This window comes from Symphodus melops (genome assembly GCF_947650265.1).
Source record: "Symphodus melops genome assembly, chromosome: 1".
Classification (NCBI taxonomy): Eukaryota; Metazoa; Chordata; class Actinopteri; order Labriformes; family Labridae; genus Symphodus; species Symphodus melops.
Genome location: NC_136691.1, coordinates 16,631,542 through 16,654,161, shown reverse-complemented (window position 1 = coordinate 16,654,161; position 22,620 = coordinate 16,631,542). Strand labels below are relative to the sequence as shown.

Sequence of the window (22,620 nt, the reverse complement as noted above, 5' to 3'; positions counted from 1 at the left end):
ACAGACTTTTTTTTTTTTTTTTTTTTACCTTATTGAAGTTCATGTGTACAAATATCCGTCTGTCTCGCCCCTTCCCTCAATCTATCCTACAAGAAAACGTTATTCTGGATTAGCTGAGAAGTCGTTCTACCTGGCAATCGTCGAGGCACGTCACTGATGGCAGGAAGGCCCGTGCCTCGGCTGGAGGAGAGGGGGGTGGTGGAGTGGACTGAGGGGGACGCCATGGGACTCAGGTAGGACGGGTACGTCTGTTCATACGACCAGGGAGGAGAGGACTGGGACTGACGTGGGTCTGATGGGGAGAAATGGAGCGAGGGAAGAAAAAGAAGGAAGAAGAGAAAACAGCCCAGAGAGACATAAAAGAGAAACAGAAAAAGAAAGCATGGTTACAACAGGCCCATCAGCTGGCTCACATGGCCTACTTCTTTTTCTTAAATGGATGACAAGTTCACAACAACATTCACAAAGACTGCGGACATTATTAGTTAGTCTGTTTCCCTTTGCTTGTGTTTAGAGGTAAGTATCAGTTTGGCGCGTTATGCAACATCCTCCATAATGACACATCTAATGTTTACCTTCGGAGAGAAGATCTTCCTGTTTGCCTTATAAAACATTGTGCTTGCAGCTGAGGCACAGAGAGCCTTGCTGGCACACACCCAAGGTGTAAACACACCAGCACACAACCAAGAAAGTAACTGCAGCACACACTTCATTGTGCGTCTGTGCTGAAACGCTAGAGTAGAGCAGAAAAGCAGCTGAATGTGTCTTTGTAAGCAAGCTTCCAACGCTGACATTTGTGAACAAATACGAAGTTAATGAGATTTATTATCTCTACTTCTGGAGGATATCCCCTCGTGTACTGAGATTACAGTCCTCTCTGTCCTGGTCACAGGTTCGACTCCTGATCCTGGCGGTGTCTGGTGCAAGTCATTCCCCACTCTCTCTACCCTCCCCTCTGTCTTCATGTTTTTGTCTATCTGTCCTGACCAAATAAAAGCCACAAATAAACAGTTACAATGAATTAATGGTTTAGTTAGCTTAAATTTCAAGTGGATAAACAGCTAATTAAGTTATGTCAAAGCATTAACAGAATACAGTAAATAGAGTCGTATAGTTACTAATAGATGGATTTAAATCGCTTAATTATTAAAAGTGATCTTTAAGTACTCATGGATAAAAGGTTTAAAAAGTCGACTTATCATTCTCATTAAATGAGTTCGCAAAGAGTGACAACAGTTTGAAAAAGTGAACAGATTTAGTGACGCTAATAAAATAGATAAACAGTTTAACTGCCAAAAAGTCGAAGATAAACATTCAAAACAGTGATCTTAAAGTGGTGGAGGAACCGCCGAAGGTGATTAACGGATTAAAGGTTTGAAAAGTAAGCAAAATAGTCATTGTGGGTAAACACTTTAAATCGCTGAAAATACAGGTGTGAAAATCTTTGGGAAATCTCCGAAAAACATTAATGGGTATGTATTTTAAAAACATGTTAAACTTCTGATGGATGAACAGTGGAAACAGTGGACTAAATATAAAGTTAGAATAGTTGAAGGAACTCATTGAATATCAGGTATTAAAGCAGTAACACATCTACAGATAACATCATTTACATAAACAGTTGAAACAGTGTAAGTACTACTTGATAAATGGTTGCAGTAATGAGTGAAATGCAATACTGGACAAACTGTTGAATATGGAGCCAACAGTAACATTGGCTGCTCTGTTGAAATAGTTCAAAAAGTAAGAGATCGTTTTCAGACCTTAACACAGTTAGATAAGTGTAGCAAAAAGTGACTAAAGCAGCCAGCTCATTGATAATTTGACTGTACTACAACATCAGCACAGACTTTGGTCTAATCTTATCGTTGTGCAATACACAGATTGATTGAGTGATCAGGTTTTTCTGACAGGTCTCTGCAGGCGTCGCTGTTTTGATCAAAGCTGCACTTGACACACTGTTTAATCGTCCCTCAAATGATCCACAGGTTCAACACTACAAAGCCATGCCAGGGAGTAACCGAAAACTAAATGACGACCTGCTACAAGCCTCCTGAGGTGTGGGCGATCAGGTAGCAGCCCTCTCACACCGTGACAGATGGTGTTACCCTCGAGGATGTAGATTGATGGAGTGACAGAGTAGAGAGAGACAGATGATCTCAGTGTTAATGTGATGTACAGCGCTGGGAATTTTTGGTGCCATCAGGATGTGCCCATGGCTCCAGTTGGGGTTTGATATTTCACCTCACATGCTGTAAATGAAGTTTATTTAGTGTGTGACTTAGGCTGCTAAGGCTGCGGTACATATTCTATATTTCCCCTCCTCTTAAAAGCATTCCTTTACAATGCTGTATAATGATTTGGGGAGTAAAAAAAATGTAAAAACAGCAAAATGCTGACTTCTATATATTTGACCTTATAAACAGACTTATCTTTGTATCGAAACACTGAACGTGGATTAAGGTTCGATTGCCCATCCTTCATTCATATATATATGTGTGTGTGTGTGTGTGTGTGTGTGTGTGTGTTTGTGTGGTCAAAACACCATAACCTTAAAACTAAACCGACAATTGTCTTTATGCTGGATGTAAAAAGCTTCATTGTCCCAGGTAGGACTGGTCAAATTCGTCAACTTACATCCTGCAAGAGTTAAGCTGTAAAAAGATGTAGTTTTTGTAATATTTAACATTAATGTTGACCTCTGACCCCAGAGGATAAAACTTTCTCTTCACAGTGGAGCTTGAGGTTGAGTTCCCCCCCCCCACACCTTCTATGATACTCAATGGCATATGATGTCTGCTGTAAAGGTACTTAAACACAGCCTTTTCTGGGGTCTAATGTCAGAGCTGGGGATGCTCACCTGTTATCTGCGTCTGCCCCTGCGGGTTGAAGGAGTTGGCTCCTGTGTTAAGAGTTGGTCGAGGTCCTTGAGTGGGAACCGTCACCCTAACCCTCATCCTCTCTAGCTCACTAAGACGGTCTGAGAAGAGACCAGCCTTTGGAGGGTCTTCGAGTTTCTGACGATGTCCTGCGGACACACAAAAACAGTGTGTTATTGGTATGGAGCTTCACCAATCATTGATGTTTTTCAGGCTGAATGTACATTATTTTATTTGATAATTAGACATGCGCCAGGAATTTGCATGCAAATTGTATCCTTGTCAAACATGAAATGAAACAAACGGTGCCCTTCTGCATGTTTGCTGTTCTCTTGGCACACAGTTTGTCAGTTCTTTTTTGTAATGGACATTTAATGACTCAGAGTCTTTGAATGCCATGCCTTTCTTGGTAAACACAGTGTGCGCTCCAAAACAAAGAGGAGGTACGGAGACTCTTGGGAATGGGATGCAACATCCTGCTAATTAGAAGCGCCAATTATATCGAATCATCTTGCATGAGAGAGACAGATAGAGTTCAGACGGGGTGATTCTGAGAGGGAGAAGTCAGCATGTATGTTCAGTTTTAACCTGAGGCTTCTTCCTCAGGTAAACACATGCTCTCACGCCATTACTCCATTATCCCCACAGGAGGCTAAACCTATGCCAAAGATGTTATGCCTGCTCTTTTCCTGCATTCCTATGCTTATAATTTTACCCACCTTTAATCCCTGATACAGTTCTCATGGCTCTTCCAGGCTTGCTGCTCTCTTTACTTTTCAACAGTGTATATAGATAAACAAGACTGCGTGAGGCAGCTATTGATTTTCTAAGCAGACTTTTCTGATCTGTGGGCACCACTGTGAAACCAACCCAGGTATAGTGTGCTGTAGTTTAGCAACAGTGAGCTAGAAAGAAAGGCCTGTGCACACACAGTCCTTTTTTTACCACTGACTCTGTATCAGTGCGTCTGTCTGGTCTTGCACTGGTTCCCCTGTAAAGGCGGTAAAGTAAATATCAAACAGAGGAGAGTAGAAGCTCCTGCTGTGCTTGGCAGCACTCCAGATGGCTCAGACAGAGACAGAGAGCTGCTTCAGAATCCTGCCCAACCTGCCTGTAGCCTATGCTGGGAACAAAGGCCTGGCACCTACAGCACTCGATGGTTATTTAGGGAAACGAAGAGGAGACATACAGATAATCACAATTTGTATCACTGAATTATAATGAATAACACCAAAGAAAACTCCCTCACAGGGGGTCGTTGTAGTCCAACAGTTAAACGTGTGTTCCAGTGCCTCTACAGGATGATGAGCGCCAATAATGTCTTATATTTCTCTTTCTCTGCAGATTTTATGGCTCTTTCAGCATCATATATGTGCAAACTTATGACCAATGATCTCTTTTGTAAACTACCTCATATTCTTTAGTTGCATGAAAAATATTTCTGCCTTTGAAATGCTTCATTAAACCATCTGACATTTCACAGCAAACTTATTTATCGAGGAGCAACTGTTTGGAGTTCAGCTATGCAATCTTTTGAGAATTAAAATGCAGCCAGTAACAGACAAATGGATCCTGATTTTTTATTACAGTGACGTTACCAGACTGGCATCACAGAGTTCAAAATAAACAGACAGCCTCATCACTGCTTCCCTACATAGTAGCCTGGAAGGCCACTAAATATCCGCTACTTAAAACCCTCAGCTTATTGAAGTTTCTTATTTTATAACATAATTCATGGCCGTTTTTCATTAATAATATTGCTCCATCGTTCCTGTGGATAATTTGTGCCTCTTGCTGGCATTCCTCATCTCTCTGAGCACGCTGTGCCCAGTCAATCATAGCGTTTCCATTTTCAACAGACCGAATTTCTATTCTAAAAAAGCCTCGGGACACAGTGCGGGCTTTGTGCACAGCCCGTCTCCTAGTGATGGGAATAAATAGCAATGGGAGACCAAGGGAGATGAGGGGAGACAGAGTGGGACAGAGTCGAGGGGGGAGGAGGTGCATGGAGAGGAAGAGACCCTGATGACTAGTAAATTAAGAGCTCTGGATGGGTCTTAACCAGTCTCGTGCTACATTAAAAGTGACGAGTACAGCGAATGGTAAAATAGTTAGAGGGGGTTTAGAATAAAGAGTGTTTAGGAAGATACCAAAAATAGAAACATACATGTATATACTGTGTATTTAAATGTATTTTTGAGAAGATATAATTTCTGATCTGCAATTCACCATAACCCTTTTCTTAAATTTGTTCTCTATCAGAGATTCACTTCTAACCAGGATTCAATATTGTCAAACACCTATGTATGAAACTCAGTTTGCAGGAAACCAATGTATTTTTTTCTTGGACAGAGAAGCGGCATTTCAACCACCACATTAAGGTCCAATTTACACTCAAAACAGTGAGACCTCAAGTCCATTAGTTTAGCCGGCTTTGACAGTAAATACAGTTTTTCATGAGTTAATTACACCTTTTAGAGGACAACTGTTGCCAAACACAAGACGTCTCAGCTGTTTTATCGGAACCCTAACTGGGCGGAGGAATGAGCCGGGGGTATTTAAAGGAGCGGGAAAGGCGGATGATTTCACTGCCGTAGGGAAAGTCCCTGAGATTCCCATCATCCCTGTGAAAACAGCGGAGATTTTCGATAGCGCCTGCCACTTCCCTGCCCAGCCAGCGGCCGGAAACATGGACAGATTCAGACCAGATGTGAGCAACTTGCACACACACATAGAAACACACGCATGTAGGAATGGACGTATGCAAACCCACGTCTGCACATGCAATCATGTACATTTGCTGTCTTGCATCATGCACACACTCTTCTAGTTGAACATGAGCAGAGGGTAAAACATGCACATGAACAAAGATTAATAATGATTAGATAACGCCTCTATAGATAGTATCTCTAATCGCACAGTTGCACACTGATCCTAGAATAGTATTATTACAGCCGTCCAAGAGACATAAGTCTGGATTCAACTTGCCCTTGCTGATCTGATAACAGTTAGTAAGTGCAAGTAGGCAAATGGAATTTAAGTCCTCTGTAATTAATGTCAGCATTAGATTTGATCTGAGCCTGAGCACAGAGATCTTTGACGTATCGTTGGCTGTTTCCTCATATGTCCTGATTGAAAATACTCCTGAAACGCAAATGTTTCTTTGGTAATGTAGGTTTATACGAGGTTTTTTTTTTTTTTTTCATGATAAGGGAACTGATAATTGAAAAAAAGGCATTAAATTTATTAAAAGAAAGCAATAAGTTGAAAGGAAAATTTGCAAATCATTTACATAAGAAGAGTGATGTTTGCTAAATTTGCAGCTTCAGCTAGCTTAGCATGGTACAAAGACGAAAAAACAAGAAGACACTTAAACCAGCTCTGTAAGTTAGTCTAAGAGGCTTATAGTTTTTGCTACATGTAGCAAAGACAGGCTAACCTTTTCCTGGTGTGAGTCTTCATGTTAATCTAAGCTAACATCTACTGGCTATAGCGTCCAAAAAACTGTACATACTCAAGAGTGGAACCAATTCGTATGTCTTGAAAACATGTTTTAATCCTTCAAAGAATCCCCTCACAAACACATCAAGTTTCAGCTATCACTGAACACTCATCTGTTGGAAATGCCCCGGCCTGCTGGCTGACTCAGTAACATGTGAGGAAAATGTGCAGCAGCAGAAAATTCTGAATAAATGGGATAATTTATAAATTTGGTTTCACGTCATGACCTCGCAGCCCTTCAGTCTGGTTTATGATCACTGGGTGAGATTGGATGAATGTATCTTTTGGGCTGATTCAGAAAAACCCCTCATGCTTGTGGAGCCTGGGGTTGAATCAGCCAGTCTATGTTTGTGAGCGTGTGTATGAGTGTGTCAGTCATCTCTGAGTGAAACGGCCAGTAAAGTCGATGAATGAATGCACTGGGTCCATATTTCACTTTTTTATTTGGAGCCCTCACAGTGGCCATGTTGTTTTTGTCAGCAGTCAGAAACAATGAATTATTTCAGGTGGCAATCTGAAACTGGCAGAGCGTTGCTCGAAAGAGAAAAGCGCTGGGTGGATGACAGCCAGACGTCCGTCTACTATGGGGGTCTGGTATAAACGGAGAGGGAGGTAGGGAGGAAAGAAAGAAAGAAAGAAAGAAAGAAAGAAAGAAAGAAAGAAAGAAAGAAAGAAAGAAAGAAAGAAAGAAAGAAAGAAAGAAAGAAAGAAAGAAAGAGAAGAGAAGAGAAGAGAAGAGGGGAGACAATAAAAACAGAATTGGAGAAAAAGGGAAAGAAAAAATAGAGAAAAGGAGGAGGAGGTGTGGGAGATGAGGCGGTGAAGTGAATGAGAGAAGGAGACAGAGAGAAAAAGGGGGAGCCAGGCTGTCGTGGAGGGCTGCCAGCCGTCTGTGTGGTCCATGCGTTCCAGCCTGGAGGAAGCAAGCCAGGCAAGGGAAGGGCACACACTCACACATACTTACATATACACACAGGCATACACAATAATACCCAAAGGCAAAACAGTTATTGAACACAAAAACACACTATATACACACTTGTACAATATTGTACAAGGTTCAAAGAGCACAAACACACAGTTTGGCTTGTGTTGGGTATTCAGACAGACTCCTCAACGCTCACATTGAAGTGTTTTGATCAGAACGAAGTTAAAAAAAAAAATCTCTCTGATATGTTTTTTTGCTGCAACACAAGGCCAACGAAGTCGGCCCGTTTTTCTTAATCCTAGTCTCAAATAATTTACTTTCTGCTTTCTTCCTCTCTTTTCCTCCCTCCCACTGAATGATTTTGTGTTATGCGTCGTAAAGAACTTGGGACCTCTTCAAGGAAGTTCATGAGACATGCAACTGACTGAACGCCTCTGGAAAAGCCGACAGTCTTTTTTTTCTCTCTGTCTCTCTCTCTCCCTCTCTCCCTCTCTCTCTCCCTCCCTCCTTATGTTTGGGTGAGTTTAATTTGTCCGGCTTCCATTGTTAAAAGCTGCTATGAATAAGGCAACCACAAAAAGGTGTGGGTGTGTATCTGTCTGTGAAAAATACAAGAGTTTTAAGCCTTCTAAAATCCTTTTTAATTACCTGGAACCTGTGCTATGATAATTGTTATTTAGGAAATGTTGCTTGGTGAAGAGGCTCAAAGGACTGATAATCCGGAAACATTATCCCTTACATAATTCAAAGAAATTAAAACTGGCTGTCATGATCTTAATATTATGGTGCAAAAAACCCCCAAAAAACTGATGGGCCCACTGCCCAACAGAACTGTAGTATTGCTTAATATGTAAATTATGTAATCTGAAACTTGTCTCACTGTAGGTGAATTTATCATCACTGACAATAAATGTTGGCAATAAACAAAGCCTCGCTGATAGTACAATTCATGTGCATGTAATGGCATGTTAGCTTGATGACACTGTTTGAAGGCATTTTGCTGTCTTCATAACAGACGCATTAATGAAGGCATCTCACTTACTCATCGTGTTTCCAGGACAACAATGAAACAGAGCAGTCTATTTGTAAGAGTTAAGAGGACATAGCTTAGCTTAGAAACCACTTCAATTAGGTTGTTTAGTGTGTGTGTGTGTGTGTGTGTGTGTGTGTGTGTGTGTGTGTGTGTGTGTGTGTGTGTGTGTGTGTGTGTGTGTGTGCGCATATCTAAAGGCATGTGAGTGAAAGTGTGTGTAAGTGCTAATTGTTGTATTTTCATCATTCTCTTCTGCCTACATAGATTGTGGTGTGCCACAAAGTTCTGTTTTAGGTCAACATAGTTTTTGGTTTGCACACTTAATATTACAGAAATGAAATACAAATGTAGTATTAAGGATTAATCCCCATTGAGGCCTCCTCTTCCAGTAAACTCTGAGTTTATTTAAAAATGTGCATTTTGAATTCACGAGTAAATTAATTCCTGTCCAAAATTAACCTGTCAACTCCTCGGCTACTGCAAACTGACCACAGGCTGAGGTCAGGTGAGGACCCTACAGTCGTTGAATTTCTTGTTCGGGGTAACTAAGGCTTCCTATTTCTGATGAGTTGAGGAATTCTAGCCTACTGTAATATTAAATGACTTGTCTTATGTTTGCTTTGTGAAGAACTTTGTGGCTTGACTTGATTGATACTTCTAGGCCAATTTTATGGTCATTATTACAGCTATAATCCCACTGTAGCTAAAGAGTGCATTGTATTGCTTATATTATGTTATATCATATCCTCAGGTATCTTATTATGGTGAACGTCTACAGAAGCACATCTATATATGTAAGTATGAGCATGTGTGTGTCACAGAAGAGTTTGGCTTGGCAGACTGGTCTGCTGAACCACTAATATTGTCTCCAGGCCTGAAAGTAACCAGGGCCTCTTCCTCAGACGTGTTAACACCCTGACCAAAATTGAACCAAAACACGACCCTGTCCCCAAGCCCAGATACCCCAGACCCAGTGAATTTAAACACCAGAGAGCAGAGCCTGACCGCTAACCTTCACCACAGGCTCACAACACACAACCATCACTAACACTTTGGGATGCAAAATAACCACTGTAATATGCCACAGCAACACACGGTTTGTGTGACGCCACAATGGTTTTTGTCACCTCCTATGTTTGTCTGTCATCAATTAAGTATAATGAGAACTGTGGGTTTGGACAGAAAGCCTTGTATACTGGGTTATTACAACTCAGCTATTATCACTCAGGAAGTTTGTCTCAGCCGGTGCAGCCACCGTCAGGAGCAGCTGAAAGGAGACAGAACCACCTATAAAAGCATATTGGTTTAAACAGCCACTCCCTGTCTATTAGCTTGAAATGACATTTAATGAGGCCTATTAGCTCCGCTCCAAATCAGCACTGCTTCTACACTAGAGTAATAGCACCAGCAACACACGTTCTCTCTGCTAATCATGCCATGTGGGTGCCTATGGAGTTGCAGGAGCTAGAGGAAATTTAGAATCATGCATTAGCAAACAGACATGCACATGCCGGTATGCATGAACACAAAGACATGTGTGCACAAAGTTGCTGAGATGTTGGTGCAGTGGCAAACCACAGGGCAACCAAGAGCTGTCAAACCATTAAGCATAATGTGAGCCACAGAAACCAAGTTAGCCTCCCGCTAATAACACAGTGGCCAGAGGGACCTGACTAACCACTTACCATACCCACACATATACACTGTAAGCCCCTGAGGAAAATCATACCGCAGATCTTTAAAGTAGGACCTACCGATATTCGTCACTCCTACCACACAATTAATTAGCTGGAGCTTAGCAGCACCGTTTAGAGATATGAGCCTGACTCATTCATGGGTGGTCCAACCTTTTACCACGACTGATATAAGAAGAGGAACTGCTGGAGAAATCAAATCCCGCAGGAAACCTCATATGGCTACCATAAGGCTCATCAAACGGCCCAACATAAAATGTCCTTCCTGAGTGATACACCACAGTCAGGGAAGTCATTAACAGGGAGCAAAAGCTTCCATGAACATCACAAAAAATTCTAAAACTCATGTAAAGAATTGTTGCTAATTTTATTTTCTCAGTTGCGAGCTTGTGTTGATATCAAGTGTTATTGTCATCTCTTTTTTTTAGCACTCTGCTTTCAAAGATAGAGGCCACAGAGTGCCAGTGTATGTCAGGCTCAAGACTACCCACTGTTCACTCTCCATGTTTCTCTGTGTGGACCCCTCCCAGCAGGGCCCCGGAGTACCACCGGCCTCCTAATTACCCACTCGTTTAACACAAAATAGAGCTGTAATGGCCCCCCCATGTGTCAATGAAGTGTTCACAGATAGAATCACAGTTTTGGAGACAGCCAAGGCTCTCAGCTCCGAGTCCCTCCGTGCTAAAAACCTGGAGGAGGGGGAGGCGCGGTTGAGAGGGCACATGTGTGTTTTGCCACCCTCCGACCTCAGCTTAATGACCCCTGAGAGGGAGACGTGTTCTGGCTGTAGTTTCTGAGTAAATTACACCAGCACTGCAATTCTGACCACTTAGCAGCAAAGTAAAGAAGTTCAGGGGTTACGTATGATGACATACTCTTTATTGCTTAAATTACTGTCCTGAGACAGAAGTTAAAACGTGCAGGCCTTAACTTTAAAAGATGTGTTTCAGACCACAAATTGGTTCGAGACAAATGAAAGAATAACACGTAAAAGTGCCAAAAACCCTCACCTGATGTCAGGTAGGGCCGACTTTCTCTAGTTTATTTACTCAATCTCCCTTCACATACTTCCAGGAAGGCTTTTCCGGACACTTTTCTAAACAAATTCTGCTTTGATTCCCATCTGCACGCCACCGAATAACAGTACTTGTTTGAAAGTCATCTGATGGGGGACAGCAGATGCACAGGAAATGCTTTTGATCAAACAAAAAGGCTCAAATGGGAGGAAAGACGAAGGGGGGAAAAGTGGGTGTGGGTGTGAGTACATGTGCGTATGACGACTTGCATGTGCTTTTGTTTCGTTGTGTGTTGATGAACACTGGATGTCTACTGGATCCTTTTTTTGGCACACTGGCAGGTTTCCTACAACGGAGACTAATGGTTGTGCTAATCCTACTGTCTCCCGGCTCCTCTGTGTCTCTGAGCGTCCTGGTGCCATATGTGGCGGCGCAGGCGGCGAGAGGGTTGTTTGTGATGTGATATTGTTCATTGAGACGCCATGAGATGAGTTTTTTTTTTTTATGAATAGGGAGGAGGGTTGGGGAAACAGCTGCATGCCAGACCAGTTGGCACAGAGGGCTATAGTAAAGTTTTTTTTTCCTCCTCAGTTGTTTTTATATGGGCCATTAAAAGGAGCTGATGCTAGCATTCTGCTACCCAGTGTACCCTCTCAGGAATATTCTGCCTCACTTTTTATTTCCTTTCTTTCTTACAAACTGTCACAGGGGCGGGTGAAATTCTTTGAGAGGTCGACTTTTTCAAAACCTGTTGATTGCAAATCAAACAATCCCTATTTTTTCCTCCAGTAAACCTGTTCCATCTTAATTAATTTGTTTTACTAGCACGCATTATTACAGCTAGGTTTCTGCTGCCACTTGTTGCATCTCAAGCCACACCCACAATTTTTTAAAGGGACGCTCAACCAAATTTTAAGTTTAATTAACTCATCACCAGGAGTACTGCTCTGCTGGTTAACCCAGAATAACGAATTTTGAGAATCCAAATGGATAAGCATATCTGAGCTTGGGCTTCAAAGTACTTCAAAGTAAAGCCTGTATTTCAAACTTTAAAAAAGAAAACGGTAAGAGAAATTTTGCCTTTTCCAAGTAGGTGTTTTTCATGAAAGATTCCATTGTGTTGCATTATGGGAAACGTAGGAGAACATGATTTTAAATCTAAAGGGAGCTTCCACACATTTTGGCCTTTGCTACTTCAATTTTGATAATTTTTTTAATAAGTCCTGAAATAAATCGCACAAAAAAAAAACAATCCTTGTGTAATGTTAATAAAAGTACACTACTTTCGATAGGTGCATTTTTTGCATGTGTGATAATATTCCTTTTACTGTACTGTGTGTGCATGTCTTTGTACTCACTCCTTGGTTCACGCGGCCCGTCCACGGTGACCTTTATGGCTCGGTGATAAGTGGCCACTTGTGGTGGGTTGGTGAATACTGTGATTGTCAGCGTGAAGCTCTTGCCTGTGGTGACATCAAACAACATCAAATGACACACTATCCTGAAACACAATGATATGCATTCATCGCTAAACCATCCCCAAGTCACAAGTGTGGTTGTGATCACATAATGACCAATGCAAACTAGGATTAACGACAGACATGATTGCCTCTTTCAGTGGGTCTATTTGGGTTCATTGGCAGAGCCTTAATGGGAGATTGACTGGAGGAGCCAGTGTCTTGTTATCCAGACTTTCTCCCAAGTCTAACGCAGTGTGAGTGGGCGAGAGGCATTTTAATAGTCACTTCCTTTCACGATAATCCCCAGCAGTTGCTGCCTTGGGGTTTGTGTGTCTGTGTGCTCCTATGTCCATGCACGAGGAACACTATGAATCAGAGAGCAACAGCCAAGTCAGCAGCAGCACTAACGGCTGAGGTATGCAGATGTGTCGTGTAACCAAGGCGACACAAAAAAAAACAGGAAGGTGGGGGGCAGGTTGCAAAGCAGCTGTCCATTGAGTCGCAGCTCGTCTACCCATGCATGTCCTCCCCTTTACAGATCACTGTAAACATGCCTTTTAAAGGAAGCGATAAAATGACAAGAAAGATAGCAGATCACAGGCTGAACAGGTGTTCCACATATCTGATTTGAGGTGCATGCGGGTAAACCACAGCCAGAGCTGGTGATCTGTGATAACACCTACTGCGTCGCCTTCATTGTTTCTAATTTGGGCAATGTCATGGAAATCCTTTAAACTACTTTAATATTAACTCTAATGATGTTATCACAGGTGTCAGATGTCTCTCTGAATCACCTTTCCCTTCCATGCTCGCTTTCATCGCATGCTAACACCATTTCAGCCTCCATCACTCCATCTCCATCTATTGGCTTCGCCTGCTTCTCTGTGCATGACTGTCAGATATCTAACATCCTATCAGTTTGCTCTGCTTGTACTTGTCTCTGTCATTGCCTGGTGTTCATTACAGACACCTCGGAGTCTGATCTCCCAAGGCTCCTGTGTCACTTACTTACTTCCTGTGACTAGATTCTGTGTCACCGCAGAGGGACGCACGCAAGGTTTCTGTGACGACAGGTCCAGCCACTGTACCCCGCACTGCCCTCTATGTACCTGTCACTCGTCATCCCTTCTTACAATTTCCTCTGTTTTTAACAGGGGAAAACTAAGGAAAACTCGCTGATGAAGGTGCTGACAGCGCTTATCATCATCAATTTATCGCAGGCGACCGCTGTCTGTCCGACTTGTAAATGAAAGTGTCAAAGAAAATCTTTCCAGTAACTTCGGAGAGGGAGAGAGCACATCCTCAGTGCCAAATCTAAAATCGTAAATAAGACGCCTCAGTGACAAGGCAGTTAATGATGCAGAGTCGTCCTGGCGATGCCAAATATTCTGGGAATGCCATTTGACCCAATAGAAGAGCTCCTCTGCCTCGCTGCCTGAGGATGTGTGCAGAGTGATCAGCGGCGAGGCTGCAGCACCACCCATCATGTAAATAAGCCTGAACTGAGCAGGGTCATGTCAGGTGAACGTTATAAAACGAAAAGAAAAAACAACTTGTTTATTATATAACAACATTTCTCACAGCCTCTCTTTATCTAACACTTTGCGTTTAGAATCCGAGAGTACGAAAAAGGGGCTTTAACAAAGCATTCCTGTCCAACCTGGGTTTCAAAAAAATGATTCAAGGACCCTCATTTTTAAGGCGCTTTGCAACTCAATTCAAATCTCAGTCACCAGGAGACCAACAGTGGGGTTTGAGCTCAGAGTTGGAGATCATTATGTGGTTGCCATGAGGGGAACGTGACCACTAATCCACACCACTGAACCTAATAGCTCCTGCTGAGTCGTGTTCATGTGCAGTGAGTGGGAGCCCAGAGGGTTTCAGGCCTCACCTCGGCCACTGCGGCCCACGAAGCGGAGGTCGTTGAAACGCGCTACCTGGTTCTTCATCACACCTGAGGCATTCCTGAGCTCAGCCGAGTAGTTCTCATCATTGCCCGCCATTACCGTGACGACGGTCCCATCAGGTATGTCTCCTAGGGCAACCACCTGTGACTCAAAGAATCAGAACATGTAACTCCTGCAACATTTCCTCTTCATATGTTCATAAGTTTAAAAGAGAAAAGGTTATTATAGAAGAAAAATAAGAAAAGGATTTTTTTTTAAGGATTTTAATCCAGAAGCCAAAAGCAAAATCAAACCTTGGATTAATTGTAGTTCCTCAAGTACAATAATTAACATGGTTTATAGGACATGCTTGTCTAACGTCATACCATCCTCAAAATCCTGTAGACAAATGAGTTTTAATTCAGCTTCACTTCGTCTTAAAAAAACACATGAGGAAGCGAGTCCTTGTGATATCATTTAGATCCTTGGCTACAGATTAAAGAGAACGAGTAGGCCTACAGAGCAGCAATAATTACAGAGCTGTTGTAATAAGAACAGTTAAATAACACATATATTTTAAAATGTGTCAGGTTTGATTTGGCCAGAGCTTCAGTCGCAAATTTCCACTTTGGTGTTCCTTTGATCCATCCTTTAAATAAAATCTATCATGTTATTATTAGGGCCTTTCTTGCGAGTTATCACTGGAGAACAACAGTGTCAGGGCTTCAGGAAAGTTTAGAGGCCTAAATGTATAAATAAAGAAACATTGCTGTTGTATGTTTACAGATTCTTTTCCTGTCCTTTGTTTTCAGTCAAATCTGAGTTGGAAGACTGACTTTAATAATTTGGTATCATTATTAAAAAAAAAAAAAAAGAGGCCACACAATCTTTAAACATGTGTTTAGCATGTGAGCCATGTTTTTAAATAAATTCTCATTTCCTGTAAACAATTGCTGGTTACAAAAACCTGTAAATAATTACTGTGGAAAAAATATTTTATGGAGAAATTATTCACTGCTGGGGGGTCTTCTTAAAAGAGTATACGTTTTTGTCGAATTAACAATGCTAAATATTTATCTAACAGTAACATGCAGCTTTTGTTTGTTAAAAAACATCTTCAGACGTGAAGTATTTCCTTTTTCTTGAACATCTGTTAAATTTCGAGGCACTAAGGTAAAGCTTCATTTGTAAATACATAGGCCTATTTATATTTAACTTTTAGTTTAATGGGACTTCGTAACTCAAAGCTAATTCTATTAGACCTGTTTATCTGACGATCAACAAAGATTTAAATAAAATGTAATCATAACTTATTTTTTTTTAGCGCTAAATCTAAGAGAAGATGAAAGAACTTGAGGGGAAACACACGCGAACAACTCTTCAACTCACGGCATTCAACGGTCTAACTTTTTAAATGTGTGTAAAGTTCAGTTTAAAGAAGGAAAAAAAAACGCAATGCACTCATTCAAAAATGTTTTTTTTGGCTAAATGTGGCGTTTGTTTGTGTTTTGGTTCACACTGCGGTCTCTTGATTCAGCAGCACATGACAGACGGGACTCACCTTGAAGGCGACAGGCAGCGTCTTGTTGCACCGCCAGTGGGAGGGCAGGACCGAGCAAAGAAAGTTGGGGCTGTCGGTCCGGACCAGCTCGGCCGGGTGGTCGGCGATGATCTCGGCCATGCTGCGGTTTTCGTGAGGACGCAGTCTGGACACCGCCGCCGCGTCCGGCTGCCCGGCTGGAGAGCTCACATCGTTCATCTTCCCTGGGACAGGCTGGAGGCTATTGGACGGCGGACTGAACCTCCGACTGGCGCTGGTATCTACGGGAATGCGCATCACAACAGCGCGGATTATCAAAAAAGTTCCAAAGTCTCGACTGCTCCTCTCTTTTCTGTCTTTCTCTCTCACAAAACTCGCACAGTGTGCGGTGCTGCTCGCTGAACCTCAGCGCTGCTGCCAACGGAAAATGGGACCTCGCGAGCGCACACGGGGTTTCAAAACCCTCTCCACAAACTTCACTGGGCGCCTTCAAGTGAAATAAAACATACCTCCCCGACAAGAAAAGCACCACTCAAAAGACTTGATGATGTTTTAAATGACAAGTTCTTTTTTTAAACTTCTCTGGAGAAGCGTCCATGCGCCATAACGCAGCCGTAGTTGCTCTCGTGCGGATAAAAATAACATGAAATAAATGTCCGAGCGAGTAATAGGCTATACTATTACAAATAAAGCCGGTCTCAAATGGAACAGCCTGCCCAGATGCTCAAAACGTTTTTGTCTGTCTTCCTTTAGAGAGGAGTCAAAGCGCTGCTCCAGGTGCGTCATTGAAGTCTTTGTGCCAAACTGAAAGGCTTTCTTAAAGCCCGCAGGCAATGTACACACACGCACAGTTTTCAAAGTCAAAGGAATACGCTTTAACAATACTTAATAGATCTATTATAGCCAAGAAACGCTTGCAAATTGTAAACGCTGTACGAAAAGTCTCTCGGCAACGCCGCAGGTTTTGTATTCAGGGTTAAAAAGGTTGATGAAGTCGGGGGTGAAAAATCATCGCCGGTGAGATGAAGGAGGCGGAAAAAAAAGAATCCAGTTTTTGTAGCCGTAAATGTGGTTAGTGTTTGGAGGTCGGGGTTTCCCGTGCGCAAGCTTTTTGTGGTTTATATAGCTCGAGCGCCCAGCAATTATTGTGCTGATGTGACTCCAACACGTGGTGTCTAGAGTCGGATCCATTCCCTCCGCCACAATCTATCACGCCTATACGAGCGGACAGGTCTCAGTGTCAGCTCTATACCTTTATGAAACACACTTGGAACTATGTTTAACGCTTTTTTTTTCTGTGTCGGTATTCAGAGGTTCAAGCAGCCCCGCTTTACATACCCACATGTTACTGCTCCCCTGGACCCTCCGCGCGTTTCTACTCTGGTGGAGACGGTCATGACCAGTCAGTAACACCATCAGTCCGTCAGTCCGCGTTGTGTTACCACTATGACCTGACAATGTGCGGGTCGTAGGAGCGTTCACAGAGCCGAGAAGTGAGTTACACTACATAGGGTAAAGGAGTGAGTCACCGGAGAGCGGTGAGTCAGGTAGGAGGAGTAGAGTTTCACTCGGTCGCAGGGGAGAGCTGTTGTGCAGGTGTACAGGTATTCTACTTTACACCGGCTCTAATTTATGTTCCCCCACACAAGGGACTGCTACCTGTGTGCTGTTTTAAAAAAGCCAGATACATGGATTCTAATGTCATAAGCCTCAGTACATTATATGTACTGTATATTAAATATAACAGACGATGCTTACTCACTTTCAGCCATATGCTGAAGAACTTAAATAAAAACATTTACACAAGATCTGCATTTGGGAACAGATAGGACTTATATCTTTTTTTTTTTCACCTGTACATCTGTTTGATATGTACTTTTTTTTTTGTTAAAACAGCCCAACAGTTTAAGGGTAACACAATATGGTTCATCCTCCACCAAACTAAACTAAAAAATATACTTTACACAACAATGTATCCTTAATGCAATAACCATCCTCTAAAATAGTATTTTGTTGTTGAAAAAAAAATATTACCTTAAGTATATATTGTGTGTTAAACGTGGACTTTGTGTTAATATTTTCTTGTTTAGTGTAATAATAAAATAATAGGATCCAAATACATCTTCCACCATACAAAAAATAAGAATAAATTCTATCTTTCAAATCACACATTTTTTCAAAACAAGGAAAACACCCACACACAAAAGCACACACTCAGATGAACTCTTATTTTCAACAGCCTTAGTTACTTTTAAATCCCCAATAACAACCTGTACTGTTAGCTAAACCATATCCGTATAGAAATTTCTAAATAATTTTAATGTTTGTATTAAAGTTCTAAAATTACTCAAATATCTCTTTAGAGGAAGTTCATCTGAATGAAGACAGTGAGCGGGCCTGTATTGCCTGCCCCTCCCGTGTCTACTGTAGAGGGCATCATCTACCCTCTGACAGACTCCATATCACAGCCGGCTCTCATCACCCACCCCGCCCTCCACCCTGATTACCCATCAGTCTCCCAATGAGTCTGTTTTGAGTGCCACATCACACAACAGCCTTCTGAGTTACTATATTCTGTTGCTCCGAAACAGCCTTTTATTGCAGCGACTCTTTAACACAAAGGCCTTTGATACTTTTGGTCTGTTTGAAAAAATAAAAGGGACAACTTGGAGGCACAGCTGTGGCGTTATTTCGGTCGTCTAGCGGGTTAATGCAGCTTATTTTTATACAATATGGTTGGATTTGGTTTTATTCTTTTTACGATAAGATTTCTGTGTCAAAAAAAATAAAAGAAAGTCGAAAAGTCATTTTGGATTTTTTGGATTTTAGAAGGATGTAAGTGTGTGTGTGTGTGCCTGCTTACATGTCTGTTAGGGCGTGTGTGAGGATGTGGGAGGGATATATATATATAAAGTCTAAGAGCACTGACACGCATCTGGCACCTCGTCATGTGGACGAGGAGGAGGAGAAAAAAAAAGAGTGATTGAGTTACACTTCCCCTCTGTGTGCCCCAAACACCAGAAATATGGTTCACATTGTCCAACATTCTCAAAGATCGGCTAACAATTCACGGATGGATAGACGTGAATAGTAGTAATTAAATCTGTAATAGTGATAAACATGGCCTTGCAGGGACCGTGGAGCCGGTTATTCCAACAGAGTTAGGTTTCAGTTTTGATAATATCACTTTTTCACCGCTGAATACATTTGCTGTAATGTGGAAAACATCCTTAATGTTGTAGTGGAATTTAATTTAGGAAATGTTACGGCTGAAATAATAACAAGCTCTGAGTCCATTTCAGTCCATCAATTTAATCAGGCTAATTATTTTAAACACATATGTGTTTAACATTATTTTGACTGAAATTTGAACTGGAATATCATTTTGGGAACTTTTTTTACGAGTCTGAAATTCAGATATTCTGCACACTGTGGCCCATTACAGAAAGGGGCCTCTTGATTTCCATCGCCTGATTTTAGGCCCACGTGCACCCCTTCACCTCTTCAACCCCATGTAGTCGTGACTTAAATCCCCACAACTCTGCTCATCAAAGAGTGTTTGTTCCATCTCACTCTGCTTTGCCTCCCCGCTGTACTTCCAGCATCTGTCTTCCAGCTCCCTACAGGATACGCCCGCGTTCACACAGTCAGTCTGGCTCTCTGTCAGTCAGAGGTAGAGAAACCTCTGGATCTAAAATCAATCTTTTGATGTCCATGAGATGTGAAGGAGACACCAGAGCAGGCGTTAATGTGCCAGAATACACTCTTCAATTGAAAAAGACCTCTTCCCCGTCTGCAGCGTCCTTGATTAAACCCTGTCAAAAATCAACTATGAACCCTGGAGCTCTACGGCACTGTTGGATTTTTAGAAAAATCTGACCTGTTCTGCTCAGTATTAACAGATTCAATATTAAGTGGTAATGAATGGGGTATAAAGCTGCTCGATCAGTGTGGCTGCCGCTCGCCTGGTGCACAGCTGGATCGCCTCCCTCAGCTCTGGTATTATTCATCTACTGTGTTACACTGGCTCGGAGTCATTGCACAGTAGGAGAAGTCTCTAACAGTGAAGAACCACAGTATACCACAGTGAGCAGGATGTGCGTTTCATGATTTATGGTAATATTGTATTTCTGCCGCTCAGTTTCAATTATTTGTTTCCAATAAAAATCAAACTCGGCTGACAACTGTTTGACTAATTTTCCTGTCGAGATATCAAGCGTGTAATAAAAGTTTCTGTTCTCAGTCCCACTTGGGGATGACAAAGGCTGTGTGAACCGCTAATATGTGCACACACGCTCTCTATAATGTTATTCTGTCTTCCCTGGTCTCTTTTATAGCTGTCAGCTTCAATGCATCTCTCTCGACACGTAAAGACACACATTCAGAGGCCCCACCTATCTGTGTTATTAACACCTCATTAGGAAAGATTACAGGACGTATAAAAGCTGCGTGCTGACGTTCAAACGTGCAACAGCAGTCAGGCGCAACAGTTTCTGTTCACATATACGTTTTTTTTCTTAGATAACCTTTAATTTGACTCCTTCAGAAAGATAAGTAATGCAAATATGAAAGGACGGCTGCTCCTCTCTCCTTTTCAAAAGCAAACACTCATCATTCAAGAGGAAAAGTACAGCCACTTTAGACGAAGGATCAAGCCTACATTTCACAGCGCTGAATTTTTCAAGACGCTTAATTATAGCCTTCTAGAGGAGCGCTGTGACCATGCCCAGACTGTTTCAGCTCTAACGGGATGTTTCCATGTTTGGCAGGCCACCAGTCAACTGGGCCTGCCAGCTAACCAATCAGCGAGCCCACCAGGCTAGGCGGCAATGCAGCCAAAGATCCAGTCTACCAGCCAATCAACCGAACCGACCAAGAGAGCAGAAAGAAGCCACAAAACTAGCCTGCCGGTCAGATAGTTAGACTCGGGCTGGTAGTCGTCCAACAGGCCGGATAATTATTGAACAAGCCAGCCGGCAGACGAGGATGATGACTACAGGAGAAACTATACTCCTTGTGACCTCATCGACACAACCTCACATTGATGCACTGATCCCAGATCACAGCAAAGCCCTTAATGACTGTCACTGAGCCTGTGACATCACTGCGAACTGTTCGGAACGGGACGGCACGTTTTGCGGTGTGCGTGCATACTACTCAGCAACCATTTTCACTGAGTGCAATCATTAGGAGGCTGGAGACTATGGAGTTAAAAGGAGTTATTACCATGAAAAACAGTGAGATGCAGAGGCAATTTTCTTTCATATTTTGCTCTGTTTTTGAAATGGCACAGAGCAGCATGGAAAGAGATGGAGACATGGAGGGGGAGACTCGATGCTTGTGGCAGGAGGGTTGAGATGGAGGGAGGGAGGGAGGGAGGGAGGGAGTATAAAGACAATTTCCTCTTTGCTCTTATTGCTCTGACTGTCTGCCGCCTACCGCCTTCATGGAGGTCCCTAATTGAGATCACTTGTACTTAAAAATAGGAACAAAAAGGAACTTCTGTGGGCAGGGAGATGGAGAGGAGAAAATAAAGCAGTAATATGTGACGAAGGCTGCCATTAAAGAGACCCAATGATAGATCTGAGCCACGCTGTGGAACAGAGCTGAGAACTCTCTCTCTGTGTGCCAGGCAACCTTCAGATGTTGACGTGTCACACACCACCTGCTGTCACAGCATGCGTAAGAGTGTATTTGTAGGTTTTCTGTGTGTGGCTCTTTGATGGGGTAGGGTGACAGTGCCCGGGGTTGAAGCCAGAAACACGCCAAAAGAAGGGGGAGTTCTTTTTTTTTTTTCCACAGACGTGCGTGTATGTTATAGTTTGTCTTTTTAAATTCTGCAACAAAATATCTTCACAGTCATCATGGCATTTGTGGCTGCCCCTCTCTCCGTGCAGCTTTTGTGTCATTAACTATGCTATTATTAGCCCTTCACTTTTATTCAGCCGTTCCACCGATCAAACCCTCCAGTGAGCCGCCCTGCCCAGACTCATGTGTCCTGAAGTGTCCCTAAGGCGTGATGGTTTTCCCTTCAAACCATCTATCACTCAATCAGGTCCGATTGCGCTATTAATCACAGAATGAGCCCCCCTTCCTCAGAGACCAGTTTGAAGGAGATGGAAACGCAGCGTATCCAGGAGCGGTACCGGACTGCGTCTGGGAACAGGAACCCTGTAAAGAGCGTTTTTCTTGGACCGAGACCCTCTGTAGGTGCTAAAGACAATACAGACACCCGGGCTAGGCCAACATTCCACTTTACACTTTTCCCTTCCTCTGTGTATTCCACTGGTCTACTTCCCCTCTGCAAACTAGCCGGCTAGTATCAAAATATTTATAGTACATCTGCAAGACATGCTGTTCTCCTGTATCTGGGTCCATTTAGCCCCTGTGTTCATTATGCGAGGTAAAACTAATACCAGATTTATAGGGGGGGAGATTTCTCTCTGTTCTCCTTGTCTGTGTCGTAGGATTGAGGATGATTTATGTGAGGTGGAGGAGGAACGGGCCAGATAGATAGGGTGACAACGCAGCGAGAGGCAAAACAGGCAGGGGTTCAGACCAGCGCTCGCCTAGGGGGCTATCAGCTATCCCTCGCCCGTTTCCACTGCTCCTGTTTGGAGAAGGGAGAAAGGTAAGACGGGCCGGACAGTGAGGGAAAGGAAGGAGACAGGAGATAAGAGTGT

General features: G+C 42.6%; 1 protein-coding gene across 1 annotated transcript in view; it reads right to left on the bottom strand.

Annotated features, from left to right (window-relative positions):
* Positions 1-22,620, bottom strand: part of runx2b (RUNX family transcription factor 2b) — a 38,650-nt gene that overhangs the window by 5,630 nt on the left and 10,400 nt on the right. The window contains exons 2-6 of the mRNA XM_079371877.1: positions 15,959-16,218; positions 14,403-14,559; positions 12,410-12,514; positions 2,861-3,028; positions 131-292 (exon numbers count right to left, since the gene is read on the bottom strand). Of these exons, the coding sequence (XP_079228003.1) occupies positions 131-292; positions 2,861-3,028; positions 12,410-12,514; positions 14,403-14,559; positions 15,959-16,218 (852 nt within the window). The remainder of the gene's footprint in view (positions 1-130; positions 293-2,860; positions 3,029-12,409; positions 12,515-14,402; positions 14,560-15,958; positions 16,219-22,620) is intronic.